Source organism: Eurosta solidaginis, chromosome 2 (genome assembly GCF_040869045.1).
Source record: "Eurosta solidaginis isolate ZX-2024a chromosome 2, ASM4086904v1, whole genome shotgun sequence".
NCBI lineage: Eukaryota > Metazoa > Arthropoda > Insecta > Diptera > Tephritidae > Eurosta > Eurosta solidaginis.
The window spans coordinates 223722504-223744861 of record NC_090320.1 but is presented as its reverse complement, the minus strand read 5'-3'; the positions used below and the strand labels follow the sequence as shown (position 1 = coordinate 223744861).

The following is a 22358-nucleotide window of genomic DNA, read 5'->3' as shown; positions in this document are numbered from 1 at the left end:
GTGAGGCCGCGGCACAATAAAGTTTTTCATATAGATGCGTTTAACTCAAGGTTATGCATTCCAATAACATCGCCACAATAAACCAAAATGTTGCGTTTATAAATATGAAGGAACTTCAGAGTTGGCAAGTGAAGTTTATTTCGCCTTGCCCATTCACATTTCGAATCACTGTTAAACATTATAAACATTCTCACTATACAAGAAATATTTTTCTGACATCAATAAAATAAATAGTTGGCGCTATTTGCCCCCGTGGAGATTTAGCTTCTGTGTACTACTTTTTAATTATCCCTACAAATTAGCAAAAGGGGATTTATGTACATGCTTTTGGCTGAGATTCATACCAGAAATACTCTCGGACTGTTTGCCAAACTACTGCCGATGGGCGACCTCGTATAAGTTAGGTTATGTTATGTTGATTGGTAGTCACACCGGCAGGGATAGCTTACTTGGAACTTGAGAAAACAGTGACGGAAGCTATGGCTATTGAGAGAACCGTTGGGTTGCAAAGATGCTGTTTCGATTAGCACCGATCTCGACCCTACATAAGTCCTTCGGAGATCTTAGTTAGCGCAGAACAAAAAACTTTCGCCTAGCTCTAGCAAAAGCTGAACAGTCAAGGATAAAATGCTTGGAAGACTTTATCTCGTTGAGACGTACCGCATGTTCTCTCATTGGCCAGTGGCCTGTCAAATTCCTAATCACTATTGATATATGCGAACCCAATTATTTCAGCAGAACGCTATCCATTCACTTCAGGCCAAAAGAGTTTCGGTACTCTGCAAGAGAAAGCCAACTACTGGTATTCTTCACAGGCGCAGTCTGCGTGACGAAGTGCCACTGAGACTTTGCTTGCGGTAATAAATTTGTGTTTGTGGTAATAAATTTGTGTTTGCGGTAATAAATTGGCAATAAATGTGGGATACATAAGTTATTTAAAATATAATATTGTTGTTTGCTATAGTGTGTCTACCGTCTTAATACGACCAGCATAAAACCCACATGAGCGTTCGTATGAAAAAAGCAGTCACCCAAAGTAATAGTTATTTAATTTTTCGATTTCAAAAAAATCACAGAAATTTTAATAAATATGAAATAAGAATCTTTCAAAATAATTTTGCCCAATAAATATTTTTTTAAGTCGTCAGAAATTCCTTTTATAAATTTTTACTTTGTATGCGCCGCCTTCAAAATTATTTATTTGGGACTTTTATTTATGAAAGTCTTCATATAGTAATATGACAATGAATTTCGTTTTTACGTCAAAAAAAATTTGTACAGTTGGGATTCTACCGGGTATTTACCATTTTTATGGGTAAATACCACGAAAATACCCGGAATATTCCTTTTTTGTATCTTTTTTCGGGTATTTAAAAATCATTTGAATCGAGGCTGCTTGGATTTACAATTCAGTAATTAAATTTATACGTCATTTGAAATTAAAAAATGTTCGTTTTGATTTTAAATAAACAACCCAGCAAACACTCGGGGTCAACAATTAGTCTGAAAGGAGTTCAAACTTTGCATCGTTTGCACTCGTTATGAACTCATTTAGGAGCCTCAAGCGAATGCTATATGCTCATGTTTTACCTCTAACATAAGTCTTATACAGGCCTCCTTCCAATATCATATATGAGCGATTGCCGGACATATATAAGCGATTGCCATCTTAAGACAAGTAATACTTAGTTCAATTTGTTGCATTATTCAGATCCAACTCGAGCGTCCGTTGGAATGTATGTCAAATTCGTAAGCCACTACCTGGTTTTATTTTTTGTAAAATAAAAAAGTACAAGGCGCGATAACCCCCGAAGATTTTAGGCCGAGCTACTTCTCCAAGTTGCGTCGTGCTCTTTTTAACTTTTCCTACAAATTGGCGGGAGGAACCTACATGTTTTATGTCGACACCGAACGGCATCTGCAGCCAGATGAGTTTTGACAGAAAAGCTGTTCATGACTGAAATACCCTCGGAGAGTTCTCCAAAAGGCGACCCTGCTTAGAAAAACTGTTTTCTAATTGAAACAACTTGTTTTAAATATTTGATGTTGCTTTACCCGGGGATTGAATCCAGCGCTATTTATAGCTTCTCCAACCCAATTTTGAACCTCACCTACCCATGGCGAATACTATTTATTTAGCAGCCGAAGCTTTGGCTACCCCAAGTTCCTCATGGTAGTAGGGGGTGGGTGGCTTTCTTCAGATGGTCGGGCTTGTACCTTAATGGTGCTTTTTACCAGAACGTACGGTATATATGTCCGGAAAGAGACCTTCAATATCGATAATACTTTCGGGGAATGTCTCTATCGCTATAACAACGACATAATTGGGTCGTGTGAACAAAAAATAAGCAATAACTTCTCCCTCAGTTTTAGGAGCTAGACACAATGAAAATACATCTCAATTCCAGTTAGAGCTATACGACACTTGGCACATTTTAACTTAAGTTTTTGGGTGAAACACCTATTTAATAAGAACAAACACCTAATTAGTAAGAACAACCAAATAACATTTTCTTAGAAATTTCTTAGGATAGAAGCTTTATATTTTTATGATATGTACAAAGCGTGCACTTAATTAGTTTTATTTGTTTCCAAACTACTAATATATTCTATCATACACTCTCACAAATCCAGAGTTGGGAGCAGTGCAATAAATCTTGAGCAACAACACTTCTCCAACTTAAGTAGGCTGACATTATCAAGATCGTGTTCTAAGTGTTAATGAGGCCTGAATTTGTTATGAATTTAAATGTCAGTTTCACTTAAACATGTATTCGTAAAATTGAATGAGTTTTAGACGGCTTCCTTAGGAATATAGGAATCGAGTTTACATTGCTTCAAATGTCCCGGAATAGTCCCAAAAAATTCTTGAAATGACAACGACACGATTCTAGACTGTTCCAAAGAACCACACAGAAATGAACCCTGAAGTGTACCCAAAATAAACTTTGTTCCAGTCCCATTCCGAGTCTCAGTCCCAGTCCTACTCCGAGTCTAGGTCTCAGTCCCAGACCTAGCCCTAATCCCTGTCCCAGTCCGTCTCTGGTCTACTTCCCGGAAAAAAGCATCGTAAATACTAATATAGGCAAATTTATATACCATCTTTCAGGCAAATCGAATAGGACGTATGTAAATAGGTATGTGGATATTATTAAAACGCATATTTATCAGTTTGGCCAGGTTGATGAGACGAAATCGAATATCACAACGAAAATTATTTTAAAGCTCTCAGCAACAGCTTTCATTTGATATCCATAATATACACACATTTTATGGGTATCCGAGTCCATGTTATGAGGTGGGTTTTGTCTAAGGATGGGGTAACGCTCAGTCAATCCAGAGTCGATTAAAGGTCCCACAAACCCCTACTGAATAAATACACGATATTTATGTCTTACGAACACACGCACACACGGCTGGAGATATTAGGCGGGCAGCAGCTTTCCGTCGCAAGATGGCGAGGGGGCGGAGCGGCGGCTAACGGTCGTTGGAGTAGAGGAGGTTGGGTAGGGCGGTTGAGCGGTCGGGTGACAGGCGGACTCGTACGGCGGTACGGAAGCAGCGGCTTAACGGCGGTAGGATGGCAAGCGGCCAGTGGCTAGTGTAGCAGCGGCGGGAAGGATGCAGCGGCTTAACGGCGGTAGGATGGCAGACGGCCAACGGTCGTCGTAGTAGCGGCGTGACGGATGCAGCGGCTTAACGGCGGTAGGATGGTGAACGGCCAACGGTCGTCGTAGCAGCGGCGTGACGGATGCAGCGGCTTAACGGCGGTAGGATGGCGAATGGCCAACGGTCATCGTAGCAGCGGCGGGACAGATGCAGCGGCTTAACGGCGGTAGGATTGCAGACGGCCAACGGTCGACGTAACAGGTGCGTGACGGATGCAGCGGCTTAAGGGCGGTAGGATGGCGAACGGCCAACGGTCATCGTAGCAGCAGCGTGACGGATGCAGCGGCTTAACGGCGGTAGGATGGCGAAAGGCCAACGGTTAGTGTGGCAGCGGCGGCACCAGCAAGGCGGGATGGGCACGGCGGTTGTATGGCGGACGGCCAACGGTCGGCGTAGCACCGGCGGGATGGAAGCAGCGGCGGCACCAGAGGGGCGACGATGCGACGGCAGTGGCGGTGGGCTACGGAGCGCGTACCAGGGCCGGGGAGAGGGGGGAAGTAGCCTGGCGATGTTGTTTACCTGGACAGCGGCAGCTCGGTTGACGGTATCGGCGGGATGGGATTGATCGGTAGCCTTCGGCAGGATCGGTAGTCCGCGTGGTCGGTCACCTGGGGAAGAGACTGTGAGGACTGGTTAGTGCTGGTTTCACCGCTGGACACCCCCGCCCCCCTACTTGCACACTAGTAGAAGGTGCGTATGGGGGCGGAGTTATACCAGCCGAGGCACCGTGGGTCGACCCGTGGGTAGAGGGGAAGTGTACCTTAACGGCACAGCGGTAGCCCCTGTGCGCACGCATCGGCTCACGGTTGAAACCAGAGCTATGGAGAGGGGTCGTGCGGTCGTTCGGGCAGCGGGTCATTCCTTACCAGACCAGGGCGACGGAGGAAAAAGTAGCCCGAAGACACCACTCTCGTCGTCCTGGTGCAGCAAGGGATGACTCGCGCCACGGCCGCACCCTCTTCTCCCTAGCTAACTAGTGGGAGTGGTCCCACCGCTCCGGCCAGCCTATTAAACCAGAGCTGAGGGGGAGGGGTGCTTTGGGTCATTGAGGCGGCGGGCCGCTGAAGCACCAAGGTGGACGACGGGGGGAAAAGTAGTCCGAAGACACCACTCGCGTCGTCCAGCACTGGTGGAGGGTGACTCGCGCCATGACGGCGCCCCTGCCACGCAGCCCGAGCTGAGGAGGGAAGAGGGTATTTGGTCATTGAGGCAGCGGGCCGCTCAAGCACCAAGGTGGGCGACGGAGGGAAAAGTAGTCCGAAAACACCACTCGCGTCGTCCAGCCCTGGTGGAGGGTGACCCGTGCCATGGAAGCGGCCCTTCCACTCAGCTAGCTAGCCGAAGTGGTTATTTTGTCTTTAAAAAGACAACCACTCCCGCTGGCTCACCTATGAGGCTGAATTGCAAAAATGCAAATTTGATGTTTATATGGGTGGTGCCGCAAACTGGTTGAGAAGTCAACACACCATTATTGTGATTTTCATTGGTTTGCTATCAGTGGTTGTTGACTATGCTATAAAAAAATGAGTACAAGTGGTTGTTGGTTATGCTATAGAAAAATAAGTACAGGGAGGTTCAGGTTTAAGTGAATAAGGAAATACAGGGGGTTACGTTATTGTAACGCTACGTTACAATGTTTTGGCCTATATAGCACCCAGCGGTATAAAACTTACTCTGTACTAAAGCACTCATCAACAGCTTCAATTTGATACCCATAATGTAAAAACACTCTCTAGGCGTTCACGGGCCCACGTTTTGGCCGATATCTCGAGAGCCTAGTCACCCAGGGTATGAAAATTACCCTCTACTAAAGCACTCAAGAGCTTTCATTTGTTATCCATATTGTATAAACACATTCTAAGGGTGCCCGAGTCCACGTTTTGGCTTATATCTCAAGACCCTAGTCACCAATAGGTATGAAAACTATCCTGTACTAAAGCACTCATCAACAGCTTTCATTTCAAATCCATATCAAAGTACTCATAAACAGCTTCCAATTGATACCCATATTATACAAACGCATCCCAGGATTACACAGGTCCACGTTTTGATCTCAATACCCTAGCCAGGACGAGATAAAAAGTATCCTATGTCTGTTCACTGGTTCCAAGCTACCTCTCCACCAATTTTCAGTCAAATCGGTTCATCTATTCTTGAGTTATGCGTAGTGTAACTAACACCACTTTATTTTATATATATAGATTAGATTAAGATAAGATAAGATATATGTATGTATAGTAAAAAATATCTTTAAAAGAAAGAAAAAGATAAATTTTATTAGGAAAATGCAGCTTAATTTAAATGAAAAATTTACTCCTATTGTATAAAATTTTTTATATTCTAAGCATATTTTTCCTTATATTAAAGTAACATAGAACATCAAAATGATGACAACTTTTCTTAGCGCCACTTTATTCCCATTTCTCTTCTCTTTGCTGCTTTTCTTCAATCCAGGGAAGTATATGAGAGCCGTAAATTTGTAACAACACCCTCCAATTAACAGTTCATTGATTCTTGTATAAAGCTACGAACGGTTACATTATTTACATTTGTGTATACACCCGGATTTTTGGGATCTGCACAACCCCTTCCACCTATTAGCACACCACAAAGTTGATCATTCACAACGCCCGCCGTTCCTGAATCTCCTTCACACCCATCAGTTCCGTCACCCGTAGCACAGAACATTTCTTCTGTCAATCTATACCGAGTCCTACAAAACTCCTTTGTTTTTATAGAGACGTCAGTAGTTCGTAGTGTATTTGGTTGTGTCAAATGATATTTACCTAATTTACCCCATCCACTAATTTGCATTGCTGTGTCAGGTGTTAGTGTAGTACTCGTACTGCAAAGTGGTATTGTGTTTACAGTAGGACCCAACTCAAAAGGTGTACGCACTTTAATCATACCTATATCCATAAAACGCTTGTTGTTTTTATAACTAGGCGGAATGAATTTTTTCTGCACTTCTCGACGTTGTCCAGTTTCGCGTCTATCGGTTACACCAGCTATAACGGTGATGTATCTCTTTTTATAATCTTTCAGGCAATGAGCAGCTGTTAGCACAAATCGCTCAGTGACAATCGAACCAGCGCAATAATCACCAACTATAACAAAACTTATTGATACCACGTATGGCATACTCTCTATATTCGTCACTTTATTGCCTTTAACAATACGAAGTTGCGAGTTCGTACAGGTTAATAGACTGCTAAGCACCACAAACGGAAGCGCAAATTGAATGCAAAAATTCATGATTGAGACTTGTTCCAGCGCTTGTTAAGTATACAGTAAAACCAGAAAACATTTTTGGGCGCTATTTATGCATACATATTGGATCATGTGAGTAAAAAAATAAACAAAATCTTTTTTTTTTTCTAGATTCCAGGAATTTGACACAAGTTGTATGAAAAATACTACTAAACTTAGAGTTGGGTGAGAGTTTACCTAAATTTTTAAAGCGCACATTTATAAAGATTATATCGACGCTTGTAAAAAAAAAAACAAGCATGGCAAATATTGAGTTTAGTTGCGATTGGATAACTTAAACATAAAAAAAAAAAAAACAAGTAAAGGTGTCTAAGTTCGGGTGTAACCGAACATTATATACTCAGCGTGTGCTTCAATTGCACATTTCATTTCAGATAAATTACTTTTCTACAAAACACGTGGCACCGCCCGTTTAAAAAAAATGTTCCGCATTTCATCTTACAATAAAACTTGGTAAGTGAAACATCATTGATTGAAAACAATTTTTTGCTAAGTTATAGCTTATTATTCTAGTCTACGACCCTTTTAAACTCCTTTTGTATCTAAGTTGCCGTGGTCTTTAACCGATCCCGTCCATTTTTAATATAAATATTTTCTACTATAGGGAAAATTTGTGTACCCAATTTTATTACGATCCGTTAATTTTTCTTCGAGTTATGGCTCCCGAAATATAGAAAATTGATTAGTCATAAAAGGGGCGGTGCCACACCCATTTTCAAAAATTTAGTGTTAATGTTATAATTCAATTTAGAAAGTAAAATTCTGTTGACACAAAGCTCCTTTTCGCCAAGATATAGCTTATTATTTTCGTCTACGACCCTTTTAAAAATCTTTTATATAAAAGTGGGCGTGGTCTTTAACCGATCTCGTCCTTTTTTTCTAGAAATATTTCCTGCTATAGGGAAAATATATGTACCCAATTTTGTTACGATATGTAAATTTTTCTTCGAGTTTTGGTTAACGAAACATAGAAAATTGCTTAGTCATAAAAGTGGCGGTGCCACGCCCATTTTTTTAAATTGAAGTTTTTCCTATTTATTGTTATAAATCCACTTGGGAAATGAAATACCATCGTAATAAAGCTCTTTTTTGCAAATATATATCTTATTTTATTCGTCCACGACCCTTTTAAAAATCTTTTATATAAAAGTGGGCGTGGTCCTTAACCGATTTCGTTAATTTTTCTTCAAAGCATTCCTTATGGTAAAGGCAACCTCTCTGCCGAATTTTGTTAAAATAGGTTTAACGATTTTTGATTTATGATTAATAATATTTGTAAAATTGATTTAATCACAAGTGGGCGGTGCCACTCCCATTTTAAAAAATTTTTCAAATTTTTATCAAGAGTCTCAATCACGTCAAATTTCAGCATTCTACGTGTATTATTTACTAAATAATCAGGTTTTTTGTGTTTTCCAAAATGTTATATATATAAAAAGTGGGCGTGGTTATCATCCGATTTCGCTCATTTTCAATACCAATCTATACTGGGTCCAGATAAGCTAGTGTACCAAATTTGGTGAAGATATCTCAATATTTACTCAAGTTACCGTGTTAACGGGCAGATGGACGGACATGGCTCAATCAAATTTTTTTCGACACTGATGATTTTGGTATATGCAAAGCACGCTGAGTATAAAAAGAAATATAGGTTGTACAGCACATAAAAAATTATTTCCATTTGGAGTTCGCGAAAGCACACAGGGAAAAGGAGATTGATTTTTTTTTATTTATTATCGTCATTATTTACAATCTGTCGTTAGACTATAAGCAAATTTTATAACATGTGCTATATTTACATTGATGCAGTCGTGTTTCTTCGCTGTTGTCTAGCAAGATAATGGGTTGTGGGTTTGGATGGTTGTTTAGTCGCTTGATATATCGTGTGCTCTATCTTTTTATTTCGCCTTTAACCATGGCTGTTTTTAGATCTTCATGTATACGAATATTTTTCATATACCAGGGAGCTTCCGCTATTAGGCTTAGTGTTTTTGATTGGTACCTTTGGATCACACCAATGCTGGATTTACTTGCAGTGCCCCAGATTTAGATGCCATACGACCAAATGGGTTTTAGCATTGTTTTATAAAGCAGAATTTTATTTTGAAGACTAAGTGAGATTTTGCGCTAAGCAACCAGTACATCTTTCTTGTTTTAATTTTGAGCTGTAAACTATTGGCTTTAATGTGTTCACGCCAAGTAAGTCTCTTATCTAACTGCAGGCCCAAGTACTTAGCCGTAAGATAGATTTTGGGCAGAAAGTTTTGTTTACCTATGAGTCAAAGTTCAATATTTTCGGTAGCGATAGAAGAACAAAATTGCGGAGGAAGAAAAATACTGCACTTGATCCGAAGAAACTGGTATCAACTATAAAGCATGGTGGCGGCATTGTTATGGTTTGGGGAGCTGTTGCGACATCTTGAGTTGGCAAAATTACATTTATTGATGGTATTATGGATCGTTTTCGATACAAGCCTCTATTGAAGATATTTGGAAACCACCGGTGGATAAATTGGAGCTTGGTACAGGTTGGGTCTTTCAGAAGTATGACGATCCAAGGCACATGGCATATATTGTTAAGGATTGGCTTATTTACTATGATCCAAGACAATTAAATACACCGCCGCAAAAATTTAAAAAACATTGAGCATGTCTGGGAAATTTTAGAAATGAAAATTAGAAAAAACGTAGTTTCTAGCGCTGTTGTCCTCAAAGAACGCGTCACAGATGCTTGGAACAGTATAATACCTGCAGATTTAACAAATTTAGTAGCACCAATGTGACAGCGGCTTCAAGCTAGACTTTATACTAATGGACGACCGACTAAATCCTAAGAAACAATGTTATTTAGTGTAACGGAAGTTGTTTATATTAAAACAGGTAATTTATGTACTGTATGTAGACTTCTCTCAACGTTGTTTTAACGTTCATTTCCTATAACTTTGAATTTTTTATTAGTACAAGGATTTGTTTAGTTTATTATGATTAGAAAAAGTTTAAAATTAAAACTGAATAAGCACATTTTTCATATAAGTTATTAGTCTTTAAATCCAGCTGAAATAGGTGGTGTATGTTGACTTTTGTCCGTCACTGTTTTTACTGCGCTCACAAACAATAGTAACAGAAACGAATACAAAAACAGCAGTAGCAGTTTATATCAAATTTCATCAATAAAATATTTTTTTTTTTTTCGATAAGTTAAGAAAAAAAGCTCTCTTGATTTTGTGGCTAAACTGTACAAACCAATCTCAAAAACGGTTTCGAAAATTCGGGTAAAGTTTACCATTTATACAGATTTTCTTCCATATAGAAAACTAAAGTACGCGTTTTTCATATGGAAGAAATTATGGACAAAGGTTGCGTGGGAACTAATTTTTTTTTGGGAATTTATATATTTTTATTAATAGATCTATATCTGGCCCATTCTCGGGAAAGAATTGTCCCAAAAAGAGGAAGGAATAAATCTAAACAGTAACGCATAAGTTTGCTCATTCGTCAACAAGTCGGTAAAGAGAAGTTTGTTAACGGCAATTTGTATGGGTGAAGGACCATCCGTAGAAAAAACAAGTAAGCACGGCTAATTTCGGGTGTAACCGAACATTACATACTCAGCTGAGAGCTTTGGAGACAAAATAAGGGAAAATCACCATTTAGGTAAATGAACCTAGGGTAACCCTGGAATGTGCTTGTATGACATGGGTATCAAATAGAAGGTATTAAAGAGCATTTTAAAAGGGAGTGGGCCATAGTTCTATAGGTGAACGCCATTTCGGCATATCGCCATAAAGGTGGACCAGGGGTGACTATAGAATCTTTTTGTACGATATGGGTATCAAATGAAAGGTGTTAATGAGTATTTTAAAAGGAAGTGGGCCTTTGTTCTATAGGTGGACGCCTTTTGGAGAAATCGCCATAAAGGTGGACCAGGGGTGACTATAGAATCTCTTTGTACGATATGGGTATCAAATGAAAGGTGTTAATGAGGGTTCTAAAAGGGAGTATCCCTTAGTTGTATATGTGAAGGCGTAACCCAGAACATCATCTGTTGGGTACCGCTAATTTATTTATATATGTAATACCACGAACAGTATTCCTGCCAAGATTCCAAAGGCTTTTGATTTCACCCTGCATAACTTTTCATTATCTTCTACTTAATATGGTAGGTGTCACACCCATTTTACAAAGTTTTTCTATAGTTTTATTTTGCATCAATAAACCAATCCAATTACCAAGTTTCATCCCTTTTTTCATATTTGATATAGAATTATGGCATTTATTTTTTCATTTTTCGTATTTTCGATATCGAAAAGTCGGCGTGGTTATAGTCCGATTTCGGCCATTTTTTATACCAATATAAAGTGAGTTCAGATAAGTAAGCGAACTAAGTTTAGTAAAGATATATCGATTTTTACTCAAGTTATCATGTTAACGGCCAAGCAGAAGGACAGGCGGGCGACTGCGTATAAAAACTGGGTGTGGCTTCGCCCATTTTCACATAAAACAGTTACCGTTATAGTATCTATGCCCCTATTAAATTTCACAAGGATTGGTAAATTTTTGTTCGACTTATGGCTTTAAAGGTATTCTACAATAATTAAATGAAAAAGGGCGGAGCAACGCCCATTTTGAAATTTTCTTTTATTTTTGTATTTTTTTGCACCATATCTGGAGTTGAATGTTGGCATAATTTACTTATATACTGTAAATATATCAAACTTTTTGTTAAAATTTGATTAAAAAAAAAATTTTTTTTAAAGTGGCGTGCTCGCCATCTGATTTTGCTAATTTTTATTTAGCCCACAAATAGTAATATCAGTAACATTTCTGCCAAAGTTCATCATGATATTTTCAACAACTGCCAAATTTAAGCTTGCAAAACCTTTAAATTACCTTATTTTAAAAATGGGCGGTGCAACGCCCATTGTCCAAAATTTTACTAATTTTCTATTCTGCGTCATAAGGTCAACCCACCTACCAAGTTTCATCGCTTTATTCGTCTTTGGTAATGAATTATCACCCTTTTTCTGTTTTTCGAAATTTTCGATATAGAAAAAGTGAGCGTGGTTGCAGTCCGATTTCGTTCATTTTATGTAGCGATTAGAGATGAGCGCCCTGGAACCCACATACCAAATTTCATCAAGATACCTCAAAATTTACTCAAGTTATCGTGTTTACGGACGGACGGACGGACGGACATGGCTAAATGAATTTATTTTTTCGCCCAGGTCATTTTGATATATAGAAGTCTATATCTATATCGAATAATTTATGCCGTTACGGATTGCCGTTATGCGAACAAAGTTAATATACTCTGTGAGCTCTGCTCAGATGAGTATAAAAAGATAAAAGAGCAATACAAGGTTTGTGGAATTTCTCTCAGGATAAACTATTTGTCTCATTTCGTGTCTCTTTTTTGTTATCACTCATTGAATAACTGCCGGACGGTTGCATCATCTGTTGAAACCGTATCCTGAACCCTCTGAAATGCAACTGAAGGTGCATTCAATGTTACTCATACGTCGTGTGGTACTCAAAAGTAATACAAAGATTTCTAATAAATTTTTCTAGTAGGCAGTTTTATAGAGCATTTAATTATCTGTATCAACTAAGTAATTACTATTGATTTTGGAAAATTTTCTTTCTGAAGTTTTAAAAAAATATTTCCAAATTAATTTTTTAGATAAAAAATAAATTAAGGCACATTTGCAAATGATATATGTACATAAACAGGCTGTGCTATAATTTCAAAACGCAGTGTTTTGTATGAAGTATTAAATGAAATCTCCACAGCGGGTGTAGAAAAGCCAGAGTTGGCAGGAAATAAACAAAATCTTACATAAAGTAGAATGAAGTAACACCCTGTGATACTTAGCACAGCGTTTAACTGTAAATACATACGAATTTTTGGTTTTTATATAAGAGTGAAATTCTTTACTTTTAACACTTCTACGATATGATATTTGTCTTCTCTTTTTTTAACATCAACGCAAAATTATATAGTCATTTAGCTGGCCTTGAACGCGAACGCTCTTAAACAAAGCCTGACTTAATACAGCTGTGTACACATATTCAAATATCGTTATGTATAACTACTAACAACTATCAGGTGACTGATAGAACTAAATAAAAAATTGATAATATCAGTAGCACGGTTGCCACGCCATTTTTTCAGTTAGGACCAAAATTCATTAAACAAAGACCAAATCTCAAAAAAAGGACCAACTAAGATAAGTGTCCCTAATTTCGTGGTACTAAGGATTTTTCTGACTTCCTACCTCTCTTGCGTTAAAAAAAATGAAGGAAAACTAAAAAAGTAAATTTTTTCCTTTTAGTTGATCAATTAGGATAAGTTTCCACCTACTTTCAAACAAAACTAACAAATGTTTTAATTTATATAAATCAAAATGTGTGAGTACCTCAAATGTACCTAATTTTGTGGCAAAAATTTTCTGATGTACCTAATTCCGTGGTAAAGCGTCCCTAATTTCGTGGTATTTAGTTAAACTCTAATTTTATGGAAAAAAATAGTTATAATTGATTTCAAAGGCAAATTCCTAAAGATACACAAATTGATTTACTGAAATTCATATTCACAAATTTTAAATTTAAAACTATTTTTTTTATTGTTATTTTATTTATGAAAAGAAAGAGTTTCAAGACCAATATAAATAAGTAAAAAAAATTAGTTTAATGTACGTACTTTTCAAAAACTTTTTATTTTTATTTTTTTGTTGTTCTTTTCTTTTTGATTTTTTGTTTTTTTTTTTATATTTTTTCATTAAATCTAATATTTCTTAGAACTTTAGACATTATTGATATGAAATAAGCAACATTAAATGAAAAATGTTTAAAACAAAAATAAACAATAAAAAAAAAATTATTCAATTGATGTAACTTGTTACTTTTCTAAAAATTACTTTTATTTATTAATACAAAATTTTTTTTTTGTTATTTTTGTTTTTTATTTTTTTCATTAGTGACACCATTAAGCGCTTCTGTCAAATCTTCTTTTGTGTAACGAGCTTTTGTCATTTTCTCTATAAAATTGAGTAATTAACCCAATAATCAGCGAATAGAGATCGAATTAAGTTTAAGGCAGTTTTCTTAAATTTATTTGAAAAAATACGCGCATAAATAACTCCACTCTGAAAATGTGTGCTTTCCTGCTGAAATGTAAATGCGCCGTATACCACGAAATTAGGGGCATGCACAAAATTTGGTGTACGTAAATTCGTGGTATCGCTTTAAGCGGTAATTTGTGGTTTATGTTAAATTTTTTTTTCTATTATCAATATTCATTTAAAAGAATAGTAAAGAAGTTGAAATCTTGATACATTTTTTTAAAATTAAAATAAGCAGTTGGCGCAAGGGTGCTCAAATGACGGACGAGGCGATACATGTGTACACAGATGTTTCCAAAGTAGTGGAAGGAGTAGGATCTGCGGTATACTGTGCTGATCCGGAAATAAAGAGATCCTACAGGCTACTGTAGCGTTTTCCAAGCGGAAATATTAGCCGTAACCAAAGCAGTAGAAAACCTTGAAGAGAATAGCTTAAGCTGCAATCGTGTTAACTTTTATATTGACAGTCAATCAGCAATTAAAGCAATTATCTCCCATACCACGGCATCTAAATGCGTGTTAGAGTATAAGAAATTCCTGGAATGAATCGGGATTAAGTCTCAGGACATACGAGAATAGATGGGAATGAAAAAGCGGATGAACTAGCTAAAAAGGGCTCATCCCTTGAAGCTTGCTCTGTAGACGTCCCAATTAAATAGGGTGAGATTAAGAGAAGGGCGAGGTGCACATGATCGACTAAGCTGGAAAGGTGTGGGTTCAAGCGCGGGGCTGTAAAGTGTCTAAGGTTATGTGTATTCCTTACAACCTTAGAGTAACAGAGTAGCATCTATCATTAAAAAGAGAGGACTGTAAGCTCATGACAGGTATTCTGACTGGAAACTGCCTTCTGGCGTCACATTCCTTTAAATTAGGCTTGGTGAGTGATAGCAGATGTAGAAAATGCGCGTTGGAGGAGGAAACGATCGGGCACGTTCTGTGCTCGTGCCCTGCGCTTGCCAGGCTAAGACTCCATCCATTAGGACTCATACAGCTGTCAGATCTAGAAGCAGCAAGTGGCTTAAATCCTAGGAAGCTTCTAGTATTTGCCAAAAGGACGGAGTTATTTTATAACATAGGTATTGGTTTTTGATAGCGTTTTCCAGTTCGGTCGTTAAAACAAACTTCTGGTAACACTACGGACTTATTCAATCTATGTGAGGTCCTCATGGACGGGCCAGTTCAACCTAACCTATGCTGCTAGAAAAAGAGAAGAAATAATTGTTTTATTTAATTTATAATCAAAAGCCCGCTACGTAGTTTGACGTCCGCATAGCCCAAATTGTTTCAACCGCGCCTTGTTAAATCAAACTGCGATATAAATTGGAGTTTATTTCAATCAGCAAAGCAAGGAAAGGTCCTAAACCTTTTTGTCGATGAAAGTCTTAAAAATGTAATACCTTGACTTTTTTAAAACTGGTTTTATAATACTTGTTTTCGATACAGTCCTTTATTTTAACATGCATATTACTGAATGAGAAGCTCGGCCTTAGATCTCTTCGGAGGATATCGCGCCTTACATTTATTTATTTTTTTTTTTTATATTACTGGATTACATTATTTGTAAACAAATAAATAAAAAAGTTTGTCCATTTTTTGAGTATTGGTCTTTTTTAATGAATTTTGGTCCTAAATGAAAACATGGCGTGGCAACCGTGCTACTGATATCATGAAATTTTTATTTGGCACCATCAGTCATAATAATACATAACGATATTTGAATATGTGTACACAACTGTACTAAGTCAGGGTTGCGTGGCTTTGCTTAAGAGCGTTCGCCTTCAATGCCAGCTAAATGTCTATATAATTTTGCGTTGATATTAAAAAAAGAGAGAAGATAAATATCGTAGAAGCGTTGAAAGTAAATTATTTCACTCTAATAAAGTTAATTGGTGCGTGCCAATAGAACGGCAGAACTTTTATATAAAGATCAAAAATTCTTATGTATTTAAAGTTAAATACTGTGTTAAGTACCATGAGGTTTTATTTTATTCTACTTTATGTAAGATTTTGTTTATTTCCTGCCAATTCTGGCTCTTCTACAGCCGCTGTGGAAATTTCATTTAATACTTCACACAAAACACTGCGTTTTAAAATTATAGCACAGCCTAACTTTGTTCTTCCCGAAAGCTACTTTGATCAAATTTGACAAGCAAAGACGGGACTGTCTTTTGCTGTGCCGAGGGCCTCATATATTTCATGAATGGAACTGAATAATATCCTGAAGAAATTTCAAAAATTCATAAAATGTTAGCAATTAGTTTATCGCATATATAATATATATATACAAGTCTGATCTTGAAGATTTTTTCAGGCAACGAAGCATACTAAATATGTTTGTAAGCAACCGATAAAATTGTAAGCTTATAGCCATTAAAATGAGGAAGAATTGACGAAAACTCCTTAAAAAAGAACAATCGGTTGTATGATATACATAAGATACTTATGATCGATTTCGCCCATTTTTTCAGACGATAATGGCTGCTACATAAAAACAAAAAACGTGGAATTTAGGCTTTTAGCTGAAAAAACGGGGAACTTGTAGCAAAAACCTCTTATAGGATATAAATGCTATAGTAGTCCGAACCGGACGGTTAGACGGACGTGGCTAAATCAACTCAGCTAATCCTGATCATTCCGGTATATTTGTTGTTGGTTCTATCTCTGCTTATCTTTTCGGACCAAACTTAATATAATATTTCATTTTTATGAAAGGTATACGAATGGCGTTTGAAAAATAATTATAATTTTTCTACACTTTTCCACGAAACTTAAAATTTATCAAAAAATTGGCGTAATTGCCACTTATATAAGCGTCAATGACGTTCGTAAAGTACTTTCATTAAAGTGATACTTTTGATATCAAAATATTATGATTTTAAAAGGTTCTGAAGTGAAAACATCACCTGTGCCTACAAAAATATCTTAGCTTATATCATCAAAATTAAAAGTCTTTCATCGAATTCGAGATCTTTTCGCTTTTTAATAAGCACTCATTTACCCAAACCAAATATTGATACTTGGTTGCCTCAAAAAACTTTAAGAAAAAACTGCAAATATTTCGAATGAGTCAGAAACGACCTACGCTACTTTGGGTGCTCATACTTTTGAATAATGGAGGGGCGCAATAAATTTACGGCAGCTTATGGAATTTTTCATGCAAAATCTACACCCAGTTAAAAATTTCCGAACGATACCTCAGTTTTCTGCTAACGGAATTATGAAAATGCGTACTTAATTAAGACTTACATAAATCACAATATTTCACAAAAATGTTTGGCTTAAATGAGATATTAAATTTTGTAAACATTTTTGAGTTGTACCATCTTTTCAATTCAAGAAAAACTTCAAACAAGTAAGGACGCGAGGAAGGTGGAGCCGAGTGTAGAAGTCCAAGGGGGGAAAGCTTCTGATCACCATTCACCTAGGAATGTCCAGAGCGATTCTTTTGCATGCGGTTCAAACAGCTCACTACTTCCGGTCGCTTGCGGCCAAGTATCCTCTAGCTATCCACTAAACATCCGTTTAGTGGTGAGCTAATGTGAGAAGGCGACAACCTGGCTAGACCACTCTGACATAATAGGTTTAAGGGCTAGCCGGGGGATCTTTCATCAGCAGCGTCTGTCCACCACGAGGTACGGCTTCAAGCGGGTGTCTGTCTTGGATCAAGCGGCTCGCTATATAAATGGGCAAGTAATATTTTCAACCCCGCTGACCGGGCTGTGCGCTGAGCTTGGAACCCGTCACGTCAAACCACACTCCAATGAAAAGCAGCAACAAGCCTCGGATAAAAGGAAACCCCTTTATTGGTGACGACCATGGCAAAAGTTTTAAGGTCAATGAATTGAGGGCATGCACTTGGAACGTCCGCTTCCTGAATGGGATTGGTGCTGCCTGATGTCCTCGTCAAAGAAAATCTAACGTCACCGCCATCCTATAAATGCGGTGGACGAAGCAAAGAAGAAAGAAGATTAAAACTTGTGACATATTGGAGTTGCCATACAAATACACGCAGTTTCGGCGTCGAATTCGTGGTGGGAGAGAAACTTTGTGGAAAAGTACTGGCTTTCACGCCTTTGGACGAACGTCTCGCCGCTATCCGAATAAAAGCAAAATTTTTTAATATATCATTCATCTGCGCCCATGCACCGAGAGAGGAGAAAGACGATGAACAATTAGAATGCACATACGAGCGCTTCCTCCGCCATGATATAAAAGTCGTTATTTGCGACTTTAACGCCAGGGTGGACAAAGAAGGTGTTATTGGCCCTACAGCCGGAAAGTTCAGCCTACACAATGAAACTTCTCCTACTGGACTGAGGCTGATTGACTTTGCCGGTGCTCGGAACATGGTCATTTCCAGCACGTGATTCATGCATAAAAATATACATCAAGCTACATGGCTGTCTCCCGATCGAAATACTCACAATCAGATCGATCACGTTGTGATAGACGGACGGCATGCCTCCAGTGTTATAGATGTGCGCACGATCCGAGGACTTAACTTCGACTCGGACCATTATCTCGTCGCAGCCAAAATACGCACCCGCCTCTGCTCGGCTAAAACCAAGGAACAAAAAACATAAGGAAAGCTGAACGTCGAAAGGCTGCAATCGCAACAGACTGTCAATGATTTCGAAACTCGACTATCATACCTGCTCTCTGAGAGCTCAACTCAGCCTGAAGGAATGCAGGAGCAGTGGGAGCATATCTCCAAAACACTTCATACTGCCGCCGAGGAAAAAAATAGCTTGCGACGACCACACACCGGTGTCGAACGATGCGGGTGAGCAGCAGGGTCTGGGGGCTAGGAAGCAGCAAAAGTTGGATGAGCGGAATGCCTCAACGACAAAAAGGGCCCGAGGAGGTGGGGACGCAATTGCGTTTAGCGAAACCGCTAAACGAGCGGACCCCATCACCCTCTGAGTCCTGGATAGGAGTAGGGAGGATGGTGCCATCTTCCGAGAGGAGTGGCCGTGGGTCGCCAGCGCCATATCAGCGGCCCATATGACCGCTATTATGGAGAGCTGAGGTCCGCGGCCATGCTTCGAATACTCGGGGTGGTATCATGGATTTAGACTGATTACTTGTGCTGACGAGCGGTCGGCCTGTATCTTTGAGAAAATAATTTCTTTGGTTGGGGAGGTCTGGAGGGGAGCCAGACTCGAGGCCGTGGAACGGAGGGATCTCCCCATTCGACCGAGGGCTCGAGTTTGGTTGCCTGCCGGGCCCTCTCAGCCGGAGAAAATACTGGAGTTTATGCGTTATTGCAACACGACACGAGGGGTGTTATCTCCTATGGTCTCGAGCATGTGGTTCTCAAAATCTACCACGCCGATTCCAGGGGAGATGGTTCTTCTCCTCCAGAGACTGTTCGGGAGGTGGAGGCGTCCGCAGGTGAGCCAGTACCCATGGTTGTGGATGCTGACCCCGCTAATTTGTACAGCGAAAGCACTGTTGACGTCCCGTTAATAGCCGGATCTGTCATCAGTGCTAGTCGTCTGGCTGATAGGGCAGAGGAAGAGCTCCTAGCCACTGAGGGCGAATCATCGATGGCGGGATCCGTCATCAGTGTAAATTGTCTGTTTGGGGGGGAGAAGGTTCTCCAAGTCTCCGAGGGCGAATCCGCCAAGGATGGGGTGCAAAAGAAGAAGAGTGGTGTTGATGGAAATCCGTCAAATCAATCTTGAGCATTGTAAGGCGGCTTCGGCAAACTTGTTGCTCTTTCTTGAAAAATGCGGAGTGGATATAGTCCTTGTCCAGGAGCCGTGGCTAAGTAGTAACAGCGGAAAAATTTCTGGATTAAGGACGGGAAAATTCAACACCTTGGTGCATGGGGAGGCAGGTAGGCCTAGATCCTGTGTGCTTATTAAAAAGGAATTTAAAGCTTTTATTCTCTCTAATTTCAGCAATGCTGACGTAACAACGGTCTGCCTCGAGCGAGGCAGTAAGGAAGTGTGGATGGTCTCAGCGTACATGCCCCATGGGGACGTAACCGGACCACCACCTGTGATACTGGGCGAAAGCACCGCTGAAGCAAGGCGGAGAGGCGTTGACGTAATCATAGTTGCCGATGCTAATGTACACCACAGCATATGGGGTAGCTCGGATACGAACACCAGAGGTGAGTCTTTATTTACATTTATTGTAGATGAGGGACTTTGTATAAGTAATAGGGGAATGACCAGAATTTTATTACTGTGGTAAAGGAGGAGGTCCTGGACCTCACCCTGGTTAGCAGAGAACTGGAAGATCGGATATCTGGCTGGAGGGTTCTCAACGAGCACTCCTTCTCTGATCACCGATATATTCAGTTCTCGGTGAACGAAGAACGTCCCAGTAAAATATCTTTTAGGAACCCTAAAAGTACCAACTAAGACTTGTATTGTAGGAAGCTGGGAGAGCTATTGCCTGAGGCGCCTACCATTGGTTCGGACCTGTACGAATCTGAGATATACAGTTTGGTGGAAAAATTCACCTCGGCAAGCAATAGCGCCTTTCAACTGTCCTGCTCATTGAAAACTTGCAGGGGGAAGGGCAAGCCGCCCTGGTGGTCTGATTCTCTTGACGACCTAAGAGCGTCCTGTAGGCGGTTCTTTAACAGAGTCAGGAGGAGTAAATTGCCCTCGGACGGGGAGCTCTATAAAGTGTGTCTGGGGATTTATAAATATGAAATAAAGATAGCCAAGCGAGATTCAAGGCTAAGCTTCTGCGAAAACGTAAAAGGCTGCAATGAATCCGCGAGGCTTATAAAAATACTTTGTAGGAATCCTGCCCCTCGGGGGTATCTGAGAGATGATGGTGGGGACTGGTCGACGAATAGCGAGGAGTGCCTAAGACTTTTACTGGACAATCATTTTCCCGATGTCCCAGTTGCGCAGGAATCTTCGCAGAAATGCCTGCCATTCCACTACGGGAAATTCAAATGTCCTCAAACCCTATAAGTCACACGGCCGGATGACATCATTCCTGCGCAACTTCAAAAGTCTTTAGGGATTTCCTGCCGCTGCACAGTGGCGCCTTTTGAGTTTTTTCTTTGCAAAAATCATAACTTTTGAACCAATGTAGATATTTTAAAAATTGCAAATGAAAGCTAATTATTTGAAAATTTTTAGAAAAATGCAAAAACAAAATGTTTTTAGTAAAAAATAAAAAAAATAAAATGTGATTTGTCTAATAATGACGTATTTAAGCATTAAATAAGATAGCGGGGCGCTGCCCACTTATGATAAAAAGTTGTATCTAAGTAGTCACGTAATCAATAACTACCAAACTCGATAGACGTATTGCCTCTTTTAAATGGCAATACTCTTATAAAACTCAAATGTCCGTTTTTGGTGCCACAATAACAAGGTGCTTCAAAATTCATCGTAAAATTTTACATGTTTTTTTTTTTTTTATTTACAAGCCAATTATGTATTTTATTAATAACTAAATGTTATTGAAAGTAGTTCAATGAAATTTTATTTGAGCTAAAGATTTAACAGCCAACGAATTTTGGAAAAAGGGAGTGGCACTGCCCATTTATGCTAAAAAGTTTGATCTTAGTAACCGCTTTACCAATTTGTACCAAACTCGATAGACGTATTGATTTCTATAAAAATTTAATACTCATTTGAAGGCGAAATGCCTAAGCTTTAAAATAAATTTGATAAACTTTATAGAAATGCAATAACGAAAAGTATATATTTATAAATTACTAAATTAATTATTTTTATTGAAATAAAAAATTAACTTGTACATATATATCTTATTTTTCGGTAAAGTAAAAAAATTGATTAGTAAATCTCTTTTTCATTGTTGTGATATGAAGTGAGAAACTTATTTTATCTTAACATAGTCATCGTCACTGGAACCATTTCTGAGCTATACGCATCTGTAAGATCTTTCTGTGTTCTTACATACCTCATAGATGATATGACTGGATCAGAAGAGATAGCTAACTTGTTGAAAAGGTCTTCGTTTTGTCTAACTCGTGATACTTTGCAGGTGTTCTTTGCTTCTCCTAATTAAGCACTGGTACTCTATTAAATCTTTTCCATGTGCTAAAATTTTATGTACCGTTGGTGTAAGTTTCTTCTCAGGTTACTTTTGATGCAGCAACTCTGTAGTTATTGATGCATATTCTCCAAATTTGGGTCCATTAACTGGTTCATGGCAGTTTAAAATATTTAAAATTACTCCCAATCTTTTCACAATATCGCCATCAACTCCTGTAATGCAAGCAGTCACTTCATCGTTTTCAAAAAATCTTCTTGAGGAGTTACCATCATTAGTAATTCCGTATCCATACTTTGGACA

General features: G+C 38.8%; 1 protein-coding gene across 1 annotated transcript; it reads right to left on the bottom strand.

Moving 5' to 3' along the window:
- Positions 1-6255: 6255 nt before the first annotated feature.
- Positions 6256-6967, bottom strand: LOC137242616 (mast cell protease 2-like). The gene is made up of 2 exons (XM_067769890.1): positions 6456-6967; positions 6256-6393 (listed from the first exon to the last, which is right to left on the bottom strand). Exons 1-2 carry the CDS (start codon positions 6922-6924, stop codon positions 6383-6385), a joined length of 480 nt encoding a protein of 159 aa, XP_067625991.1. The 5' UTR covers positions 6925-6967; the 3' UTR covers positions 6256-6382.
- Positions 6968-22358: the final 15391 nt, after the last annotated feature.